This window comes from Centroberyx affinis, unplaced genomic scaffold, assembly GCF_046629955.1.
Source record: "Centroberyx affinis isolate AG114_WGS23_722 - 3 ecotype Tasmania unplaced genomic scaffold, CSIRO-AGI_Caff_v1 ptg004638l_1, whole genome shotgun sequence".
NCBI lineage: Eukaryota > Metazoa > Chordata > Actinopteri > Beryciformes > Berycidae > Centroberyx > Centroberyx affinis.
This window is the reverse complement of record NW_027282239.1, coordinates 129,152-153,326: the sequence shown is the minus strand read 5'-3', so window position 1 is coordinate 153,326 and position 24,175 is coordinate 129,152. Positions and strand designations below refer to the sequence as shown.

Below are 24,175 nucleotides of genomic sequence, written 5' to 3'. Positions count from 1 at the left end.
AGCTCCGGCTCAGAGGGTGTGACTGTGAGAACATTGGTGGAACTTGTAATTGTATTTATTTGCCATGCCTGTTTTTACATTGTATTGTTATCCATGTGTAGTTTCAAGTTATTTCTTTTCCATTTACTATAAAGTTGATGCCACTATTGTTTTTTTTTGGTAAGCATTTTCCATTGCTGATTCTGTTGGTGACTCAGGCACGTGGGACAAAATAATCTACCTAACAGGTGCATTTTTTTTTTTTTTTTCTTTTACAGAAATGACTTTTTTTAATACTCTCATTAAGCTAAGTGCCACTAACATTTGGTCGGTCAGATGTTAGAGATCTAAATATAACACATTGATATACAAAGCTGAATCACATTCAGTTATTCAGTCACAATCTTATGAATTATTCCTCTCATTTACTTTGCTCAGACTGTATCAATTTTCTAGTGTTCAGTATATTATTTGTTTAATATAGAATACATTTATTTATTTGCTTGTTTAAATTAGTTAATAATTTTATATTTGCTTAGTTATTCTGCGGCTTGCCTGTGTGGCATTCATAGGGATGGCCATAAATAACTCACAATTACTTGTGGGTTGCATAAAAATGAAAGAACCAAGGAGAAGAGATTGTTGACATTTTTATATGAACAGTAAGTTGGTCTCTTTCTTTTGGGATTGTAAGTTTTTTAAGGTGTAGATAGATAGATAGATAGATAGATAGATAGATAGATAGATAGATAGATAGATATAAACTTTATTAATCCCTTGGGAGGGTTCCCTCAGGGAAATTGTGGCCTGTAGTGAAGTGTCATCATGATAATAAATGGGGTAATTTATTAGGTAATGTTTAAAATAGAGTTAACATCATTTGTAATACTAACAGGTAAGCTGTGCTTCCATGTGACCTGGTTTGAATATATGCGCATCTGGTTTGAATAAGTTTAAATGACGGAGTGACACACACACACACACACACACACATACACACACTCTCAGAGGTCAGGGTCAGATACAGAACACTGGAGCAGGGTGGATGCTTGTCAACACAGTGCCTTGAACCCAGGTCCTGCAGGATCTTCTCATATTTTTCCAAGTCTATTTTTTGTTTTTTCATATTTATCTGCTCGAGGCTATTATGACAAGGATCCAAATTCTGCTAAAATTTAGCTCCTGCTCCTGTGTTTACACTTTTACATTCACACCATGCTTATTGGTGGAACACATGGGAATAAGGGAATGAGGGCTTCAAGCAAATACAAGGCCTGTGAAGCCCCCCCCTTTTTCTTTTCTGATTTGGCTGAGAATTATCATCAATTTGTATCGCTCTTTTCAGAACAAAGTTGCAAATGTTTGTGCTGTGAACAAAACAAGCCAATCAGCTATAATAAAAGAAAAGGCTTCATTGTTGGCTCGCATTAAAGGATAATTCCGGTTATTTTAAACCTGGGCCTTATTTTCCTAGTTTTTGCCATCATGCTTATTGACTCTGATTAAAATTCCGTTGTTCCTCTCAGATTGCAGGGAGCGCTGTTCTCCAATACAATCAGTCAAACCCACAAAGGGATTAAAGCAGTCCCTTTCAACACAATAACACTCGCATTGCAATCAGACCTGCTTATGTCCCATTTTCCAATTATTCATGGCCAGTTATTCAAGTACTCTCTGATGCAGTGTTTACAGCATTATGGATATACCGTAAATACAAACTACTGACTGGGAAAAATCATTCACGTCAACCTGCTAGCAGCGATTACAAGTAGGATATGTGGAATTCTTTGCGAGCTCTGATACCTCCCACTTGCCGTCACAAAATGCGGAAGCAGTAAGCAAAGCAAGGAATCCATGTCAGCAGTCTAAGGTATAAAAAATCACAATTATGAATTATATTCACACTAATACAATCAACCGTACTTACGAAAAGCACAAATATCTGCTGTAGTTTGTTTATGGTTGATTTTAAATTCAGGAATACACATGATTTTGGATGCGGGCATCCATGAGTTGCTTTCAGCTCAGCCCTCAGCTATTTAAAGAGTGAATTAACCTTGTTATTTAGTGCTGATTTGCTCTTTCAAGACACGTGTGAATGACTTCCGTGTGAGTGTTATTGTGTTAAAAGGGAATTTTAATTGCTTTTTGGGTGCAACTGTTCGAGTTTCCCTTGGCATTGGACTGCAGCGCTCCCTGCAAACTGAGAGGTATGTAGCTCTACAGTGAAGTAATTGAAGGGATTTTGATCAAAATCGACTGCCATAATGCCAAAAAGGAAAATAAAATGAAAATAACTGGAATGATCTTTTATGCCCTAGTCAGCAGAACAAAATTGCCGCAAAACTATGTAACAGTAAGGTCATCGTAACAATATACATACTGCATATAAGATTCTATAGGATTTAAAGTCCAATCAGCAGTTTCGTGAGTGTTAAATGCTAGTGAAAGATGGAAGGTCTTGAATAATAAGAATGAGCAGTACTTTGAGATACGCACTATAAAGAGATGTATGTTAACAGAGGCAGACAGGAGTGACTCTTCTTGACATGATGCTCTATGTCTTATTGACAAAGGAACATGGTCAAACATTCTTTAGGTAAGATCATTTATGACAGAGCAAATCCTACATCTTTACTGTCCTTAGCCCCATCAGAACAGCTTGGGTCTATGGTACACAACGAATAGCTGGGAGTAGTATGACTCAGTCGCTGACTAAGGCCTGTAGGCTGTGAAAAGCATAAGTTATTTATGCTTTATTTATTTCATTCTAATTCCTTCACTGGGAGTGGAACAATTCACAAAAGTCAAGGTTCAGTACGCACCTCGGTATTGAGGCCACGGTTCAGTATGCTTTTGCAGGGAGAAAGTGCCAGTACCGGCTGGGTTTGTTCATTCCTTAGAAAATCTCCATTCATTTTCTCCTTGGCAAATACAAAATAATATGTCGCGAATGATTAACTGCATGAACTTTACCGACAATAAGGCTTATTACTTGAAATAGTGAAAACTCAGTTTTGTCTTTGGCAGCACACAAGTAATTACAATAATGGAAGCATGTTTTATATTGAAATAACGTAATGTGCAGGGATTTTGTTTACATTCCTTATGAATTAGTCATGCCTTTTCTCACTCAGCTTTGATCACAACAAACAGAAGGCGGTAAACAAATGTTACTGTTTGTTCGACACTTATTGATGGCACAGCAGCACAGGAAAAAACCTCTTCAGGTGTACAAATCTATTGACACAACTGTGGGTTTAAGTGCTTTTTCATTTACATCTATTCACAAAGCTGGATAGATCGCGTTTCTGAATGTGCAAATTAGCAAAGGAGGCTAGGACTGCCAGTTAGCTTATCTATTCTCTACCACGTCATTCTCTCTCTCTCTTTGAATGTGAGTGAACGTCATGTCAAACTAAAGTGCAAATGTAGCTTTGCAGTACAGCGCTCTTCTTGATGGGCAAAGTAGAGCACCACAAAGTGAAGGCATCATGGGCACACCCTGGAGGCTTCAAGCACACATTTGTTATGATCACGTCTGCATCACATGCCAACTGAATGTTTATTGTCTTTGCTTGTTCTTGTGTGCGTAGCGCCCTGATGGTCACATGCGTAGTTGATGATATCTCTGACGTTTGGAAAGCCCAAAACATGCTGGAATCGTCCTTTATCGCATTCTTTGTTACTTCTGCTTATTGCTTAAGGGCTGCACCAGGCAGTGGCAAATAGAGCCCTAGATATTCCCACAACATCCTCGGGCCCACCCTTTAAAGGTAACTTGTTGGCAGAATGCAGAGGGTGTTACCTCAAGAAACATGGGAAGGATTCCGGTGGTGCGTTCTGGCTCTGCAAATCATCATTCAAGAGACGGCACAACTCAGTGATCCAAGTCCTTATTGATGCGCAAACGCTGGATGCACTGGATGTTAATCTCAGCACATTTAAATGATTTCTTCGCACCCGTCTTGTAAGGCTCCTTTGATGATCCCTTCAAAACTTGCGCACATAAATGGCAGGTCACATCGTCAATACTTTGGTTGTAGGGAGTAATCAAATTGCTCTTAATACCATTTCAGAGACAGCGTTGCATAGCCTGATTTTTTTCCTTCAAGTTTTTGGGACTTACTTTGGCTTTTCTTAGTGTACAGATTTCTTGTTTTACAGCAGAGAACCAAGACATCTTATGGGCTCTCGGGTGCAGAAGGAAAGAGTCAGAATTCTCGGCAACTCTTTGGCCTTGTCTTAGACCCCCAGAATTCATTGACCCTAAAGCTTAATGCAGGGATTGCAGTTCTCCCTCACTACAACGGATTTCATATTTGAGATGGTCAAAAACATACAGGCTAGTGAAGGCATTGCCTGGCTGATCTGCTAATCACTGCCCATCCAAAATACCAAGCCTATCCCGTTTAACTTAACCGGTTATTCTACCTGCCTGCAGTTACTTTCTACAAAATATATTCTTAGATTAATTTATTCTCAGGTGTTTTATTTTGGCGTAGATAATGTGTAGGCAGTTGTGTGAGCTAATACTTTTTATGGTCAAGTCAACACTGTCGGTCGGTCGCAAAAATTGTCCCTTTGCATGACACAGATATAAAGACACTTTGAGCCTGACTGCGGCACTATTAGTGCACTATGAGTTTAGCTCGGTTGGCAAAGCATAGGTTTACCACCTGTTCTAATCCCAAGTGAGTCAATTTAGCGCCATGATAGTTGCATTTTATCACAAATTATGTGCTTGTTTCGTTGTCTGCGTCTTCCCTCTCAATCTGACTCCGATGCCAACACTCAGATTTTCCGATCTGAATGATGGAGGGTCAGCCTGCCAAAGATTAATATACTGAAAATCTGCAAGACACTGAAATGGGAAATATACAATGAATAACAGGTAATGTGTATTCCACAAGTGACTGCATCTAGATAGAAATGCTGACATCTTCCCAGATGGTTTCTTTTTAACGGTCATTTTTTATTTTATTGCGGGATATTCCCCTCATTACCTCCTGATTACCGTATTGATGTAAGGAGCCTTGCGGTTCCACTTCAGATGTATCTATCTCCACTCTTGGTTTAGCATTCTACCAGTGCAGGAGACACAAGCTTTGCACTTAGTCCATCTCCAATCCAACAGTCTCCCAGTGTGAATACAAAAGTGAAACTTATCCTATAGCATGGGAACTTCTCACATGTGTTTTAATGTGGTGTGATAGACACTAATTTGACACTTTTTAGTTGCCAGATGTACCAACACTCAGACATTTGGTGAACAAGAGTGCAATGCCACTTACGGATGTTGCTCCTGCCTGCCAGTTTGATTTGCTTATTCACACAGCGCTGATAATTGACAAGGGCGATTAATTAATCAATAACCCCCGACAGTGAAATATTGAAATGAAATCACAGTGAAGGTGTGTTGTCTGCAGCTTTTTGTTTAGTTGTTCTATACTGTGTTCCTGTTCAATGGCAAATTAATTGCAACTCCAGTCCTCTGAGATTGATTGAGATCTCTACCTATTGAGTGACTTTTTACATAGGCTACCAATGCTCAACATCACCACTCATGATATAATTAAACTGGAAAAGAAACATGATATTTTTGAGGTAAACACAGTAAAATACTCAATGATTAAAATGTGTGTTTTGAATGGAATCAAGGTGTCAGGGTGCATTAATAGACACCAAATTAAAGTTTGTTTTTCTTTTTGAATATGAAGATGGATTCTCATTAGTTTATAGGTGTAATGGTGTTTTGTGAAAATATCCCAACGTCTATTAGACTCATTGTAGCTATGTACCAAGAAAGGCTCAATCATCCTTAGAACTGGAATAACAGTACTGGGCTGGTGAGTCAAAGAGAAACAAATAACATGAAAATAGATAGTTTACAATACGTTTCCACCAGCATTGTCTTGGTAACCTTACAGTTAGAGCTCATCAGTTAAATTTAAAGCTCCAAAATATAAGCTGGATCCAAGCCAACTAGATGCTCCTGTAAGGTCACTAAGTGGGAGTTGTATGGTCTCACCTCTCGTTTTAGTTAAGCCTATTTGCTACATTTTGAAGGAGTTCAAGAGCTTTATGGCTACTACTGCTACTACTACTGCTACTGCTACTGCTACTGCTACTATTACTGCTACTGCTACTGCTACTACTACTGCTACTACTACAGCTACTACTACTGCTACTACTACAGCTACTACTACTGCTACTGCTACTACTACTGCTACTACTACTGTTACTGCCACTGCTACTACTACTGCTACTGCTACTGCTACTGCTACTGCTACTACTACAGCTACTACTACTGCTACTGCTACTACTACTGCTACTACTACTGTTACTGCCACTGCTACTACTACTGCTACTGCCACTGCTACTGCTACTGCTACTACTACTGCTACTACTACTGCTACTACTACAGCTACTACTACTGCTACTGCTACTGCTACTGCTACTACTACTGCTACTGCTACTGCTACTACTACTGCTACTACTGCCGCTACTGCTACTACTACTGCTACTACTGCCGCTACTGCTACTACTACTGCTGCTACAGCTACTGCTACTACTACTACTACTGCTACTACTACTTTTTGTTAGGCTACCCTTATTTAACCAGGGAAGTTAACCAAGAGCACAGTTTTTTTGCAGCACAGGAGAGAGGGTTAAATACACTTTCACATCACAGCTGCAGTATAACCACAGTCTTACACTGTTGGCCACTTAGGAAGTCAAAGGTAGCAGTTTATAGCAGTTTACTTATTGATTAGTATGATGTTACCCTTTGATGACCCAGTCCTATCTTGTTATTTTGGCTCTGCATAATTGTTTAGATCAGTACCAGGCTTGGATGCAAAGTTGAACTCTTTTCTATGCATTTCTTGGTATGAAATTAAAGCAAACACACTTCTCACATTAATTATGCCGAAAACCAAATGCCCCAAAGCCTGACTATTTCAGTGTACTCCGCCTGACTAATAAGCAGACGTGGCACATTTCCCTCCTCGTTACCATGTGCAACACCACTAACAGCTTTCCCCATGTATCAAAACAGCTTTCCCCATGTATTCCCCACATATCGCCCTGCATGTTGACTGTGTAATTTGCCTCTGCTCTGTCTCCATGTATTTGTTATGTCTAGTCAGCAGACACGGCGCAAATATTTTTTACTGCAGAGCACAGTGTACATGGTGTGAAAGACTCGCTCTTTCACCACAGATCCTATCTTGCAGCGAGGATTTCTCCGTCCCGCATCTGCTCGCTGAAGTTGGAACGGTTTTAGCAGCTCCTTTTGACAGGGCTGTGATTTCCTGACATCGATCTGCCGGGTGTCCGTTCCTTTGATTAATCTCTTCATTTCTGAGCTCTTCATTCATTGCGCTTCACTTATCCCTCCTCGCATTTCCCCCAGTAGACGTGCTGCCCAATTCCCAGGGCTTTGCATTAATTGAAAGGGATCTATATGATATAGATTCCGCTGTGTTTAATCACTCTGTGACACACTTTGAGTAGTACTCATTGTGAGTGTAGTGGTTAGAGATATTTTAAGACTCAGCTATACTTCGGGCTGGTTTCCTAGACAAAGCATGGCACAAAAAAATAAAAAAAAACCCTTTGGACATCCATTAGTGATGCTGTATAGTTGGACAAATCACAGCATAAAGCTAATCTGGGTCGGGGACACTGACCCGGAAAGAATTCGCACTCTTGTTAAATCCAAAAAAACCCCCCGACATTTAAGTCCACCGAGAACCACCTCTGGAGAGCTACTGGGTCAGTACACAGGCAGCGGAACATAAGATTTTAACAAGCCTATTGCAGATACAGTAAGCGCTGCCAAGCCAAGAGAGCATTTTTTAAAAAGAGAAAGTCTTGCTCACCAGAGGATTTGTTAAAGAACGCTGACTTTGTACCATCTAACCTCTCGGAACTGCTGTGTCTGTGAAGGAGGGCGAAGCGGTCGGGTTAGGACCCGTCTTGGAAGATTGCCCCTTCATACTGCATGCTATGGCCCTCAGTTGTTCCTTTCTCTTTTCAGCCGTCACCTCACGTCCCTCCGCAACATCTCCCCGCTACCCATCCGCACTACCTAATGTGCAACGTTTGGACTTTACGCCGAATGTTGCTGTTTTCTCCACAAGACTGAACGGGATTGCTTAGCCGTCACCTAAAACTGTTTTTGGCACCGTTGCCATGTTCAGTGCTCCTTCTTGAACGCTATTGACAGCTATCTCTTAGGCTAATGTGTCTGGAGCATGCTTTCAATTGCACTGAAATTAAATGTCACAAAGCATCACATTAAAGTGATGAATGGGATCCCAGCATTACTGTTTCAAAGTGGCAGCGTTGTTATCTGTGGCGTGCAACAAATGATGATGTACTCTGAAGCATAATAGTCCAGCTATGTTTCTTTTTAACAAATTATTCTGTGAGTTTCAGCGTTTGTTTTTCTACATTGATTGGCATGACTTTTATTTTTTACACTAAATAGTGAGGCAGTGTACTTAACCAGAAGGCACTCCAGAAAAACCCACAAAAATTCTGCCTGCAATAATTTTTTTTTTCCTCCATTCTTCCTGTAAGTCCTTTGTGAAGGGCTACTTTTTCAACCTGCACTATTTTGACATGTTTTCCTAAGTATGAGGTGTCATGCTGGGGGACTCTGTTCTGTTAGTTCTGTTTTAGTTCATGTTTACCACCGATTTGTATGTGAGCAATTAAAACATGTTCTGGCACTGATATTTCAAAATTTACAAAAAAACAAAATAAGATTTCTCTACTGCTTTTTTTTTTTTTAGTGGCAGTTCCTCAAATGCAATGCAATGAGTTGTTGCTGGTGAGCCTTTGGCTACCGTCATCAACAACTACATGTGCACTCCCACTGCTGCCATCCTGTCCATATTTCTTGTTAATTAGAGCCACATGTCATGAGCTGAGCTCCCATTTCCATCTCACGGGGGCTTTTCAAAATTTCAAATCTGAATATCATTCTAACCCAACAGCAGAAAGCACGGGGTTGGACAAATATTGTCACACAAAATGATTGTCAGTGCTTATGCTGTATAAGGACTGATGAAATGTGACTCCGAAGCACTTGTAAAGGTATTTTGCTGTATGATGTTTATAGTTTTTGTGTTAAAAACTATAACCGGGCTTCTTAATGCTGTAACATATAACGAAGTCTCACTGCTAAGGGTAACTTGCTTGAAGTAATGGGCTGCTCTAACTTCACTATGCTCAAAATTGCTTTCAAGCTCCAGCACCGCTCCTCTCTAACCTTGACCTCTATGCTCCTCCAGGTCCAACTGTTTTGAAGTCTTTGCCTTCGACGGCGCCAGCACCAATATTCTTCAATTTTGCACTGCAGCAGAAAGCACAGACTGGCTCCAAGCAATATCTACAAATATCAATGCCTTGACACTGGAGAATGTAAGTCCATCTCGAAACGTCAAAAGGCCGGGTTGGATCTTCCACTGAATCTCGGATTGAAAATGAAATGTAAAAGAAAGCCTGACAGTTTTGACCAGCACCTTTTATTTCATTTAGAGTGACCAAGTACTAGTACAAATACAGTATTTTGATCACATATTCTGAATCATTTGAAACTTTTGTGGCATCCTAGAACTTAACAGGGGGAGACTTTAACTCATTACTGATTACTTGATATATAATAATTAGATTAAATCAAAATATGATCATTTAGGGTCAGCATGTCATAATATAAGCTACTGTTCCTGATTCCTGATGTTAAAACTTGGATTGGAATTGAATATTTAATTTTTTTTTTCTGTTTTTACTTGTAGAATCTGGCAGATAGCATCTCATATGATTAATCAACGCAGTGATTTAAAGTAATCTATAAGAGGAAGATTTTTCGTTCATGGAACCACAAACTGTTACAACCAAGTTTTTTCCCATTTGCAACTAGTGGTGGTGTTTTACAGTTTAACTAAAGAAAATAAAGAAAATATTGGAACGGTTACAAAATACATGTTTTGCTCGCATTGTTTAGTCAGTTGTTACATGTATTCTTCCCCTTTAATTTTTCAGAGCCAACATTATATACAGCAGTACAGCATGGTTTTAATAGATCCTTCCAGGCAAGCACTCATTGAGTCACAGTGGCACCTCTCTCCCTCTGCTGTCAAAAGAGGCTCTCTCACACCTAATTAATGACTGCTAAGTAGTCATTCGGCAAGCGCACTTCTCTCTCTCATTTCCTCCTATTTCACTTTGATTATCGCACTGATGATGTACTGGCAATTTTGGTGAGGATGCAGACTCGTGCCCGTGCTCGTCGATTGCACAGCTGCCTTTTTTAAAAAGTGTGATTAATTCATGCCTGCATCACCTAATTACGGACGTGGAGTGTGATTGCTAAATGGCCAATCAGGATGTGATTGTGTGCCTGCCTTGGGAGAGCGGAACTCTGACTTTTGTTTTGGTGACCTACAACCTATAAATAGACTCCGACATACCCTTGGGGTCCCTCGTGTGCTTGTCAAGTGGTAGGGGTGGTAGATGACGGTGCATGGCTGTCAGCTTGCAGGGTAGAGGGTTATTTGATGCCATTTGGGGTTGTTTGATGTTCATTTAGCAAGACTGAAGCAAAGGGAATTGCACAGCCAGTCGGTGCCTAATAATAGATTTCAGGTGGTGTAACTCACCCTCTGGAGGCCATGCCATAGTGGACTGTTTTTGACTGGGAACCGATCATTTCATCACCGATCCATCTGATCGATTGTGTGTTTAGACAATGTCAGCTTGCTAGCTAGCTAACCATAGCATATGGTCAGTTAAAGGAATAGTTCACCCAAAAATGAAAATTCTGTCATCATCTACTCACCCTCATGCCAGTTGAAACACAGGTGAAGTTTGTCCATATAACACACAGGGAGGTTGCAGCACAACTCCATAGCAGCCTTCTCCAAAACAACTGAAGTCAGTGGGGACCAGTTCTTCAGAGTTCCAAAAAGACCTACAGTATATTTACACCATCATTTAGTGCAAATCTTAAATACAGCTGATTGATTTGCAACAAATAATGGTGTATAGGTCTTTCTATTCACAGTGTGATTGTTTGGCTGTTTTTGTTTTGGAGCTCTAAAGAACAGGTCCCCATTGACTTCAGTTGTTTTGGAGAAGGCTGCTACCAAGTTGTGCTGGCAACCTCCCTGTGTGTTATATGGACTAACAAATTTCACCTGTGTTTCATTTGGCATGAGGGTGAGTAGATGATGACAGAATTTTCATTTTTGGGAGAACTATTCCTTTAACTTTCACTGCCTTGTTGTAAACACATCTGATTTGCACACTAGTTAACGTAGCTAGTAGAAGCTAGCGTCAGTAGTAGCTAGTAGTCGTATGTTAAAACATTCTTTGCTTTGCTAAAGTACCCTGCTGGCTACTTAGCTAGCTAACAAAGTCAAAAACTGTTCTGGGGTGTCCTGGTGGCTCAGTTGACTAAGGTGTATACCATGTAATCATGAAGTCCTGGGTTCACATCTGGCCCATGTCATCTCCTGCTCTCTCTCCCAATCTCTAAAAAACAAACAGTTTGTTCAGGTTAACTGAGCTGACTCTTCTCAAGCTACAACTCAGAGTGTTTTGGAGTAGAGACAAGGACTAAAGACAAGACAGTTTACTGTGTCACAGTAACCTACATTTGGAAACAAATCCACCTTATCACACTATTCACTTTTACTTAGAATGGTACTGAATTGACCTACACCCACACCACAACAAGCTGCATCAGCTAGCTCTGTGTTTCTAGCCTGGTTGTTATATATTTAGCCATTAATCGTACACAGCCAATCGCCATGGGGTTGCTAGGAGATTCGTGAGGCAAAGTAAAGCCACTACAGTGTGGATGGAGTTCTGAGAGACACAATGTTTGCTACCAATTGATGTGCTTTTTGTCACAAAGGTCAATGGTCTCTCTATTGAAGTGTGTAATTAAACCAGATTTCAGAGCCCAGATTTCATTAGTTGTTTGGGATAGTGATTAGAGGCCTATTATTAAAATTGAACTTGGCCATTACAGTGGCTTTTAATGTGTTGTTTGAATCTTCTCAAGTAAAGGATACAAATGACACATAGGCCTAGATCATTGAAAATCAACCTCAAATCTTGTTCAAAAGCATTTTCAGTCAGATGCGTTGTTGGACAAGTGCTTTTTGCATGTTGTCAATGGAGAAAATGGCAAGCATGCTTATTCACTTTTATTGACATAGAATCCTTCTTTGACATATGGAAAATCAATTTAAAAAAAGTAAGCTAAATAACTGTTTGAAAAAATGCCACAGTACTCTTTCTTTAAGTTGGCATAATATGGTCGGTGGTACATTTACTTACCTCGATATGTAAAATGAGTATTGAGCAGAGCTAAACTCCACAAACAGCAAAGAGACAGTGACTATACAGTATGTACACATTTGTATGCAAATCAGCCTGTTTGGCTTTATTTGTTTGATGGGAAGCCTGCAACCTCTGGATCTCATCAAGGAGCAGGGAAGTTTTATAAATTGGATGAGATGAGATTGTTGCGACCCTCTAGACACTTGCATTTGCAGCAGTTTCAAGGCTGTCTTAACTTTATGTAATCATACCTTTTATATATCATTTTATATAATTGTATTATAAGTCTCTGACATCTACTTTTTCCTTTTCCCCTAGATAAAGATCATCAACAAATACTGCTCTTCAGATGATCAGGTATGCCTTCACCTGAACTGCATTTTTAGTGTATTTACAAACTCACAACTACAAGTACATCAGCTCCTCAGCATCACTTGGGAGCCAGGTTTCAGGACAAAACATACAGAAACAAAGCCAGTAGTGCAGTGACTCATTTCACTGTAGCTGTTGTGGCAATTCTGGACTGAATCTATGAGATAACATGCCAAATAAATAGAATTAGCCAGCCCAGTAAACTCTCATTCTAGAATAATGATTGATCTGCATATGCTTTATCAGAGACAGAGCGAAACATCAGACTTCATCCAAAGCGAAGGAGATGGAAAGAGGTTTTTCAGGAAAATAGCATGGAGCTATTGGCATTCATTGTTCATCACAAGATTTAGGAGCGAGTGTAGCAGATGAAGCGGCGCAGCACACACTGTACAGATATGCTGCTTAAGGAAAAAGGAAGAGAGAGGAGTCCCAATTCAATCTGGTGTAGACCAAAGGTAAACAGTTGCAATGCCGCTGAGACTGCAGCACCAGTGTGCAGTAGGGTGTCTTTTAAGTATAACACTTCCAAGCTGCCTTGCTGCAGTTCTTGTTTAATTCAATTCCTATGACTGTGCGAGGTGTAAAGTTGTCCTATCCGAGACTGTTGATGGAGCAAGTGAATCTGGGATGAAAAGGGATATTACATGCCTATTATATGGCTTTTCTTTCTAATAAAAGTATCGGCTGTTACAGTTTTTCTTTGTATTAACAGTAAGAATGGGACGATATGCTTATTGTGAGCTTCGAATTATAAGGTTCTATCTGCCTTCAGGATAGTTCTGAGATATGGAGCTTCACATTTTTCAGCATCCATTGAGTTAAATGGAGATTGGTCCTTTTGTTTTAGAAATTACAGACTCAAAAATCATTATTTTCAAAAAATAACATCACACATATGTCAACAGGCACTCATAGAATAGGTTCATGCGACTAACTCAGTTTTGACAAAAAGGTCAGACAGAACCTTATAATACCAAGGTCACGTTATCTCACGATACGATTCGATACGATACGTGATATGTGGTTCACGATTCAATGCAACCACGATACATTGTAATAAATAAACGTTCAATGACAACAAAGTCTGGCTGTGCAGAATTCTGTTTATTTCTGAGACACAAACCTTTCTAGCGATGGCACTGGCTTTCGAGAACGTGAACAACAATTTAAAAATGTCATTACAAAGTCCAAATAATATCATTTGGATGGAGAGCTTGTGAAATTGTGATGGTCAAGCCGTCTCATTTGTGATTACTACAGCAGAATAAAATGGAGCTGATATCGTGATTCATTTTTCTGCCCCACGATACGTATTGTCACATTTTCGTATCGGGATATATTGAATTTCTATATATCGTCCCATCCCTAATTAACAGTATTTCAGTTTCAGGTTTTTTTTTAATACTCCTGAGTTGTTGTTTTTTTTTAAGTCAAATAGCAAAATTTTGTCCATTTAATCCTTTCCATCTCCCTGCAGGTCGTTCACATGGGCTGGGCATGTGAAAGCCCTGAAGGAAGCGTTGCCGGTCGATCCTCCGCATACAGGTTCCTGGCATTGAGAGGACCGGCTTTTTATATCTTCAGAGGTCCTCCGGTATTTGGCTCTATTTCCTTTTCCAGTTGAATAAATCTCTGTTTTTCTTGGATGGTTCTTTAACCCGAGAGTCATCTAGGAACCAGGAGAAACTGGAATGCATGGTTTGGTGCTCTGGTATTCGCCACTTTAGTTGGTTTTAGTTGGAATTTAGTTGGAAGTCCATCTTGACATGTTTCATAATTCTTAGTTAAATTCCTGTAAATCACTTTAAAGCAAGAATAATAGTTTTTTAATCTCATTTAGAATGGTTTTGCCCTGTCATGTTGGCCCCTATGGCTCCCACTCAAAAAAGCTTATCATCCGTGAATCAGTACCCCCGGATTCGGCTCAGGATCAGAACTTGTTCGGGCCCGTTTAAATCTTGTTTTTCGACTTTACGAGGCATGATGATTTTACGCCGCTGGCTGCTGATCTATGATCGTCCCCCGCTGTGCTGCATGGATTGTTTTTTTGTAACAAGTTGGCAGCATCTGGAAGACGTTGTATGCTTCGGCTCTAATTGAACGGAGGAGACAGGCGTGCAGTAGCCGGTGATGAATTTGTGTTTGTCGGGGACATGCCTGGCTGGATAGAAAGCGAAAGAAGATCTGTACCGCTTCATATGCTGTGATTATTGTGATGTTCTTTTTGTTTTACTGTGATAACTAACTGGATCTAAACAATGAAAGCCTCCACTCTCCCATGTCTGAGATTTATATACTGGATGGGCAATCGTGCCACAGAGGGCCGAAAGTATGCAGATTTTCATTCCAAAAATTCTATACATCTGTATTGTCACATTGAGACCTTCTCCAGTCATGTTATGTTAAGTTTTAACAGTTAATGTGTAATGTGCATTATGCAGTGGATATGTCTATTTGATTATGCATGCATCCCAACCTTGCTGATGATATCACTAAGAGCGTTCCTTATTGTGATTATATTTATGATGGTGACGCAGTAGATACTAGGCACAGAATGTCTTTTATGGCTTTTATACTGTAGTTCCAATACATGTGACCCGTCTGACAAGTTTTCTTCAAAGATGTAAACATACTATAAATCAAACCTTATGGGCTTTTGAAAGCTGATGCCAACTCAGGACTTTGTGCCAATATTCAGTGTCATTAAGTATTCAGCCTCTGAAAGCCACCGAAAGCATTTAAATCATCTGACACTAAACGTCTCCACTGAAACCCAGACTAATGATGAAACTCTTGTAGGGTTAGCAGCTGTTTGAGGCAGGGTGATGCAACCCACCTACTCAGTGGTAGGGGGAAATCTGGGAGACATTGCCTACTTTAAATGAAGAATTAATTTACACAAACCATTACTGAAAAATTAAATTGAGAATCAAATTTTATGGCAGATTTTCTAGACTTTTTATGCAGCTGTGGTCAGGGTGGAGCCTCCATCATATCAGAACTGGATGACACTGACTGGCCGATATCTGATATTTAATTCAAGGCCAATATCAGTTAGATATATCAGACCGATATATCAGCAAACTGATATATTGGTCTGACCCTAATACATACATCAGAAGAAGAACCAGCAGAAAACAATAAAGATCAGTAAACAGTACAGTACAGTGAACAAAGATGCATGGCTAGTCGTGCATTATTATCAGTTATCAGCACAGTTGGAATGCATCTTTGTCCAATCATTTGAATAAATGTCCCATAAAGAATGGTTAGCCATGCTTTTTTTTTTTTTTTGCTCTGCCAACTCTTGTGGCAACCAGGGAGCCAGTTAGCAATCCTCCTTGTTTTCACAGTAAATATTCTTATGTATCTAAACTTTGAAGGAAAGTTTGCAGTCTGTACACTTGTATTCATAACGATTATTTAAAAGGCATGAAAAGATGTTCTTTACTGTGTACTTGATGCTGATGCTGACCCCTCTTGGGTATTGTTAGTCAATTTTACAGTACTGTGTAAACACACTGAGCCTTGTATCTTCTATGTATGATTTATTAGATTATTGTCCCTTAATATTTTGTTTCAATAACATAACAATTATTTAGGTGATTCTGGTGACTTGGAATCTTAGGGCAAGAAGTTTGTGGGTGGCAGATTGTAGGCTGTAGTGGTTTTTATACCAATGGGGGAACATAGTCTATACATGTTGAGCACGAGGGGATAAATCCACTTTGTTCCAGGAATTCACAGAACCATAGTTACGTGCCGAACTTCCGTTTGCATTTAGTATTTGTATAAGCAGGTGGTCTGAATAAGTACAAAAAAGTGTTTCGATATTCCTGCTGTTCATCTCACATACTTTGCTGTTTGTTTCTCAGGTCAGCGCCACTGACTGGGGACAAGCTGAAACCACATATAACCTCTATGAGGTTCTTTTCAAGGTTCACAAGGTATGTCAAAAGCAGGGTGTAGAGTTACCGCTTGTACCACTACTTAAAGGGATGCTAGTGTGGCAGATTGGCACTGGAAAAGCTTAAAAAAAAAGATGTCTGTGTACTGAAAAAGGGAGTCATGAGGCGGAGATATAATGCAAAAGAGATTGTGGTTTTATTAACCAAAAAAGTATAATATGCAAAAATCAAGAGACATAAAGATGCAGCCCCGGGATACTACAAAGATCTCAACTTAAATCATAAACACTTCCACAGCCTCACAGCAAGCTGTTACTCTCTCTCTCTACCAAGGTCAGAATGACCAGTTTATATACTTTCTCAGCCCTACCTTGATTGGACTGAACTATTAGCACAGGTAAACACAGGGTAGGCTATACAATAGGAGGTATTTTAAATCTTCTTAGGATATAAATGAAAATAAGATTTCAAACATTATATAGTAGGTTGACTATCAAAATAAAGCAATAAACAGTCACCGTTCTAATTAGGCAATTTAACATCCACATTACACTTTAGCCAGGGTAACTCCCTGGTAAGGTGACATATTAGATTAGAATGCAGTAATTTTGGGGAAATAGGGTCAGGTGAAAAGGTAGGGGAGAAGCCTTTTCACACAGGGCTTTCTGATGTGGAATAGGGCTGCACAAAAACATATCAAAGTTTGATGAATACAATTTCAAAATTGCAAGATATTTCTTTTATATATAATATATATATATAATCAGAATGAATAATAAGTGTTTCAAAGTTATTGACCTATGCTGAAATTCCTGGCCTTCAAACCAAGATGCCAGAAAATCTTTCATTCAAACTGATAATGAAAGAAATTTCATTCCAACTACTACTGCATTTTTCCCCCCACATTTTCTTAAGCATTGAAAAATAAATTGGGTAAAAAAAAAAGTCCTCATCTATATCTACATCTATATTAAATAATAACAAAATATAAAATGGTTTTTGTCAATATCCTGCATCTGTAATATGGTTTGTCTGTGGTGTAACTGTAATATGTAACAGTAAAAATGCTATGGCTAAAATTGTATCTACGAAGATCTTCAATGCTTATACTGTAAAGATTGTTTTTCTTTTAACTCTTAACTTTAAATCTTTTTGTGTTAGCCATAATTAAGGCTCAATATTGCTCATTATCAACCATTCAAGAAAAAGCATGCTATTGGAAATCTGATCTTACTTCAAATGGACTAACCATACCTGTGATACTGAATGTCTTTACAGAGCTGAAAGACGTGTGCACAAGGTCACCCAAAGAAAATCATCTTTCATCACTGAACTAAAGCCTTGTTATCATCTTAACACTGTTTATTCACATCAAAGCACTAGTGACTGTATATGCACTGTATCCGTGTTGAAGAGAGAATGACATCTTGAATTTTATAGTTTCTTTTCTTCTTCAGGCACTTGTCGCATTAGTTTCTACATTTGTCCTCCAGTTTGCCGAGAAATGCCTCTTATTCATTTTAACCAAGGGGCATAGCTCGCTGCAAGCTAACTAGTTCAAGAGAAGAGACTACTTGAATGTCTAGTTGTATAGAGGTGGAAAGTAACTAAGTACATTTACTCGAACACTGTACTTAAGTACAATTTGAGGTACTTGTACATTACTTGAGTTACCATTTTATGCTACTTTATACTTCTACTCCACTACATTTCAGAGGGAAATATTGTACTTTTTACTTCACTACCTTTATTTGATAACTTAAGTTACTAGTTACTTTGCAGATTCAGATTATTAATACAAAATATAATCAACTAATTCATTGTGATGTATTATTATAAATTACTGTAATATACCCAGCAGTATATAAAGTAATGGAAATCAGCCCCACCTTTTCCAGCTGCAACATTAAAGTGATGCTTACACATTAATGCATCAATAATTATAATTCAATAATATAATATATACTGTATTATTCTGAAATGGGCCATTCTGCATAATGAGTACTTTTACTTTTGTTGCTTTAAGTACATTTTGATGCTAATACTTTTGTACTTTTACTTAAGTAACATTTTGAACGCAGGACTTTTACTTGTAAGAGTATTTTTATACTGTGGTATTTCTACTTTTACTTAAGTAAAAGATCTGAGTACTTCTTCCACCACTGCCAGTGTGCTTACAATAACTGGAATTTGCCTTTTATCATATCCCTTGTAGATACATGCAGAGCCAATTCAGACACTGAAATCCACAATGTCAAGGTGTTCTTCAAAACGTGTATGTAAGGCTTGGTCATACTGTAGTTTTCAAGGCACTGAAGGTATTGCTGGATGTGTTTCAGCTGTGGATGGCAGAGGACTGCTGGCTCCAGGCGAGGCTCTACCTGGGGCTCGAGCATTCTCCCGAGCAGCAGGACAGCGACTCTCTCTGCTTCAGCATCCTGGTCGGCCACGGCCAGAGCCACACCTTCAGGGTCGAGCTGGCCAGCGACCTGGCCATCTGGGAGAAGTCCTTCCAAAGAGCCGTCTTCATGGAGGTGCAGAGAATACGAGTGAGTGCCTCCAAATACAACATGGCAGGTTTTTTGGGTACCACAAGGGGATTTTGCGAAGGGGGTCGACAAGGCCAGACAGCATTTGATGCAAAACGTTCCCCCACTTTTTTTTTCCTCTAAATTAAAAACACATTTCCCACGCTTGCTTCTTATTGCAAAGAGGATGTTGCTATTTATCCCCCCTTCCCCTCCCTGCTGCCGCTTTGCACGCTTTTGTGTTGAAGAGCAAGAAGAAGAATAAGAGCCGATACCTGTCTTGACTTGATAACAGCCAATATGTATTCAGACCAAACTATGCAGCTAGAATAGTGGAACTGGAATAAAGTTGCCTGTTTCTTACAAAGTAAAAACGGCTCCTGTTTCCCACCATATCCAACCTGGAGACACACAATGTAAAATGCAGTAGAGGCCGGTAGAGGCTGCCAGTCTTCTCAGCAATGGTATTATACTAATGTCTCAAAATTTATCAAATTCAAGTCAAAATGCTACATGTACCACCTTTAAATACAAAAAATAGCAAGAATTAAGTTTCCTTTCTGTGCATAATGACATTAAACTTGAGTGCATGGATAAACAGAAACATATGCAAAGGTCTAAACAAAAAACTACAACTCCATTTATAATTTACATAATAGTCTTAGAGCCTTTTGTCAGGGTTGTGAACATGAACAACTCTCTCCCAAAGCCAGAAACCAGAGAAGTCTCTTACCTGTATAGTCATCAAGATCAAGCTTTTACACCCAAATGAGCTTTTTTTTAATTTCATAGTTATACTTTCCCCCACCTGGCTGGGGATTTGAACAAGCAGCATTCAAGTCAGAAGGCTGCCTCTCCAATCCTTAGCTTTCTGTTGCCCCCAAACTCATTATGTTGTACGAAATTGACAAAATCTATTAGAAACCGTAGCTCATCATTGGGAAAAGGCAATTCGTAATTGGATTATAATTTTTCTGTGCTTCCAAACATTTTGATATTATGATTCAGAACACAGATTCAGCCGTCGGCGCATGTTGCAGAATGATTGACTGTGCAACTGATAGAAGTGATAGAAGTAATTAAAAAGATGCAATACAGACAATGTCAAAAAGGGAACGTATAATCAGATTGTTTTGCATTTCTGTTTGAGTCGGTCTCAAATGTCTGTGGGGACGTACATGCATATTGATATGGATAAGCATTATAGATAGTAAAGAAGTAAACTAGTTAAGCAACCTTTCTGATTGCAAGCTAATATGTGAGTTTTATTAAGGATCTGTTGATGTAAAGACTTCTTATAAATGATAGTCTTGTTCATGCCCTAAGCCCCAGTTAACCACAGTTTAAAAGGAAAGGTTGATCAATTGTCCCCATTTGTTTTTTCATTGAGACTATTCCTTCCCACTACCCATTTAATGCCTCGACAGTGATAAATGATCGCACCTGCTGAAAAGTGTGTTCTATTGACACATTTCGGCTTCTGTGCTGCTTTTAATTCTCCCTTCAAGGAAATTAATTGCATTTCAGATAAGAAGCCCCGGCAGCGTTCTGGTCCCCCATAAACATTATTGTTAGTTTAAATACATTTAGCTTGAGGACCCTAAAGAATTACTCTTCACCTCACTGAGCCATTAAATTGCCTGTTAAGCAAATATGTGTTAAGTGTGGAGGCGATGAACTTGTGGAGAGAACATAGTTCAGCGATGCTCGGGAAGTGGATGTCATTAATATTTTATAACATGTACTTGACCTTTTTTTAGAGGTTAGACTGGATTATATTGCATCCTATCTATGTTAAGAGGTCCTGCTCCTAATACTCACCCATAGACACATCACTGATACCCTTAAGAGTTAAAGAGGCATTACAGTAAGTAATCTATGAGCTCTATCAACCTGTATCTGCGATCTGTAGGAATTACAGCAACATTGAGCTTATCTTCTCCTACACAAGTCTCTGGTACAGTTGCCACCCCCAACAGGCCAGAAAGTGAGTTTTGAAAGCCAGAAATCTCAGCACCTGGCCGAGTAATCGACTTATTGATCAATAACTGTATCGACCCCCGCTGATATATTATGGTTAATGTGTGCTATAGGGCAGCAAAAACCCTACTTATTGCCCATTTACCAACTGAAATCACTGGCATGAGGTACAGTTGTGTTTCCTTGTAAAAGTGCTGATAAGTAAATTTGTTGATCGGTTGTTGGGTGGTTTTGGCTGACTAAGACATTTAGTCAGTTCGGCATTTTAATTGCCTCTTTTTTCCCATATTGTATGAGTTTTCTTCACACCTCAGCACACCTCGGGTATCATAGTAATATATAAATAATTATTGGTCTGATACTAGATATACACTTGACCTAAACGGGGCAGTTTGTATGACTGCAATTATTCGCAGGAGGACAGTAACAGTAGATTTGTTAATGGGGTATTCAGCATGTCAGCAAAATCCTGTGGCTGTTGGACAACTAAGAATATCTCTAGTCAGGTCACCTACCTTGTTTCTTAGTATTATCCACTGGATGGATATTCCAATGGTTACATCACCTTATACACTATGTATATGCCAGTGCCCCAATCCTAAATTTGCTGAAACTGATTTTTTATCGTCTGTAATCATTAATAGGAATGATATCTATATCTACGGTGTCATCAGTCCCTCATCCATGCTTCCATATAGCCATAATCACACATTGTGGTCAAGAATAAAAAAAATAAATAAAAGTATGCCACATGTCAGGTCAGACTCCTCATGGAATGGCCAGCGGTGCCTTTTATAATTTTACCCCATTCCCACCCTTTCACCCCTCAAGTGCGGCCAACCAAAGATAAAGGCTAAAAACGCTGTGAAGCCCGAGGGCTGTGGTGCTCAGGACCCTTAACTAGAGACATTTATAAATAATGCAAAGCAGAGCACCTGTCACAAGATATTTGACTCACTACCAGACTGAAATCCTTTCCAGGTCAACATGGGAACCAGCTACAATTAAACGGCTCCCTCTTACATCAGTTGTCCCGTGGAATAGCATGTTAGTATCATACCAGCAAACACCGTAGTTGACTCTGGTGCAGGGCATTGGCTCTTACAATTACAATTACAATTTCACATTTGGCAGACGCTTTTATCCAAAGCGACATACACATGAGATTTGCATACAACACAAGCAAGTTTCTAGATAGGAGAGAACAACGAGAGTAAGTGCTATAGAACTAAGTTCTGGTCCAACAGGACAAAGGTGCTACGAGACAGTGCAACAAGCTAAGTTCTGGTCCAACAGGACATAGGTGCTACGAGGGAGTGCTACAAGGTAGTGCTATGAGGTAATGCGTAGAGTGCATCAAAATTTTTTTTTTTTTTTATGAAAGGAGGTATTCGCTAAAGAGCTGGGTCTTTAGCCTTTTCTTAAGGATAGAGAGGGATTCTGCGGATCGAATGGAGTTTGGCAACTCGTTCCACCACCGGGGAACCACAGAAGAGAAGAGTCTGGCTAGAGACTTAGGGCCTTGCTGAGGTGGCAGCACCAGGCGCCGCTCCATGGCAGAGCGTAGTGAGCGGGAGGGAGCGTAGACCTGAATGAGGGAGTTCAGGTAGGTCGGAGCCATTTTGGTTATTGTTTTGTAGGCGAGCATCAAGGACTTGAACTTGATGCGGGCAGCAACTGGGAGCCAGTGGAGGGATATGAATAGCGGAGTGACATGTGCTCTTTTGGGCTGGTTGAAGACCAGACGCGCCGCCGCGTTCTGGATCATCTGCAGAGGTTTGAAAGTACAGGCCGGGAGCCCTGCCAGTAAGGAGTTGCAGTAGTCAAGGCGTGATATTACAAGAGCCTGTACCAGGGGTTGTGCTGCATGCTCAGACAGGTAGGGTCTGATCTTCCTGATATTGTATAGAGCAAATCGGCATGACCGAGTAACAGAAGTCACATGCTCCTTGAAGGTTAGCTGGTCATCAATCATGACACCCAAGTTTCTGGCAGACTTTGTGGGTATGAGCTCAGTTGATTCGAGCTTAAGCAACAACATCATCAATCTGAAAGTGTTAGGAACCATGGATAATCCCGTAATGTTTGGGAGGGCTCATGTGGTCACTGAGAGTTTAGAGTCCTAATTCCACAGGGCTCAATTACATTCTCCAGTTAGTTCTGCAGATGCTAATTCCTTAGACTTAAGAAAATGCCAAAATGTAGCAGGGACCAGTATTTCTCATATACGCCCAAATTACATTTTATTCATTTACAAGTGAAGCCAAAAACATGCAGATGAAATTACAAATAAGTATTGCACTTTTTTCTGTGAAATTTGTTCATCCCACTGACATCACCTTATCAGCTTATGGAAATAGTCATATAATATTCTTATGGTCAAATGTGAGAGAGTGCATTTACTGGTGTAGTTTGGTCCATGAATCTCTTGTCCATCTGAGAGCATAAGGGTAATGCTGACATAAAAATTTGATGGGACCACCTTCATCCCATTATGCATTTGTTTCCTGATGGGAGTCATGCCCTCCAGAATGAGAAGGCCCCTAACCTTATAGACACATACTGCATCATACTTTGAAAGCCACACCCACCATGGGGGAAAACAATATCACTAACAAAGCGGCGATTGGGGGGAAATCTTTTCAGACATGGACAGTCTGACAAGGTTTTTCCTGTTTTCGAGTAGACAAGTCTGTCAAAGAATTATTTCAGCACCCTGCCTCCAACAGAGAGGAGAAGGTACATTGAAAAAATGAACTTAATTGGCCTCCATCAATGCCCTATTTCATTACTTTAATAAAGCTGGATAAATGATCCCACACAGTGACCTGAAGTGAAATACTTTGAGATTTACCACTACTTAATTTAATCACCAGGTAAGAAAATAAATTGACCTTGAATAGTTTCACTTAATATTTAAAAATCTGAAATACAGCTATGCTTTTCAGACTATAAGTTTGAGCGACGCTGACGTGACATTGGTTATTAAAGTGGATTGTTGTTGACTATCTTATGTTAGCTAACAAGTCAGTGAGATTTCTC

At 39.6% G+C, this 24,175-nt stretch overlaps 1 protein-coding gene across 1 annotated transcript in view; it reads left to right on the top strand.

The window, feature by feature from the left end:
• The window catches only part of sntg2 (syntrophin, gamma 2), a 72,880-nt gene that overhangs the window by 37,845 nt on the left and 10,860 nt on the right, over nt 1-24,175 (top strand). The window contains exons 11-15 of the mRNA XM_071544708.1: nt 9,285-9,414; nt 12,661-12,699; nt 14,195-14,311; nt 16,593-16,664; nt 18,965-19,174. Coding sequence (XP_071400809.1) covers nt 9,285-9,414; nt 12,661-12,699; nt 14,195-14,311; nt 16,593-16,664; nt 18,965-19,174 — 568 coding nt within the window. The remainder of the gene's footprint in view (nt 1-9,284; nt 9,415-12,660; nt 12,700-14,194; nt 14,312-16,592; nt 16,665-18,964; nt 19,175-24,175) is intronic.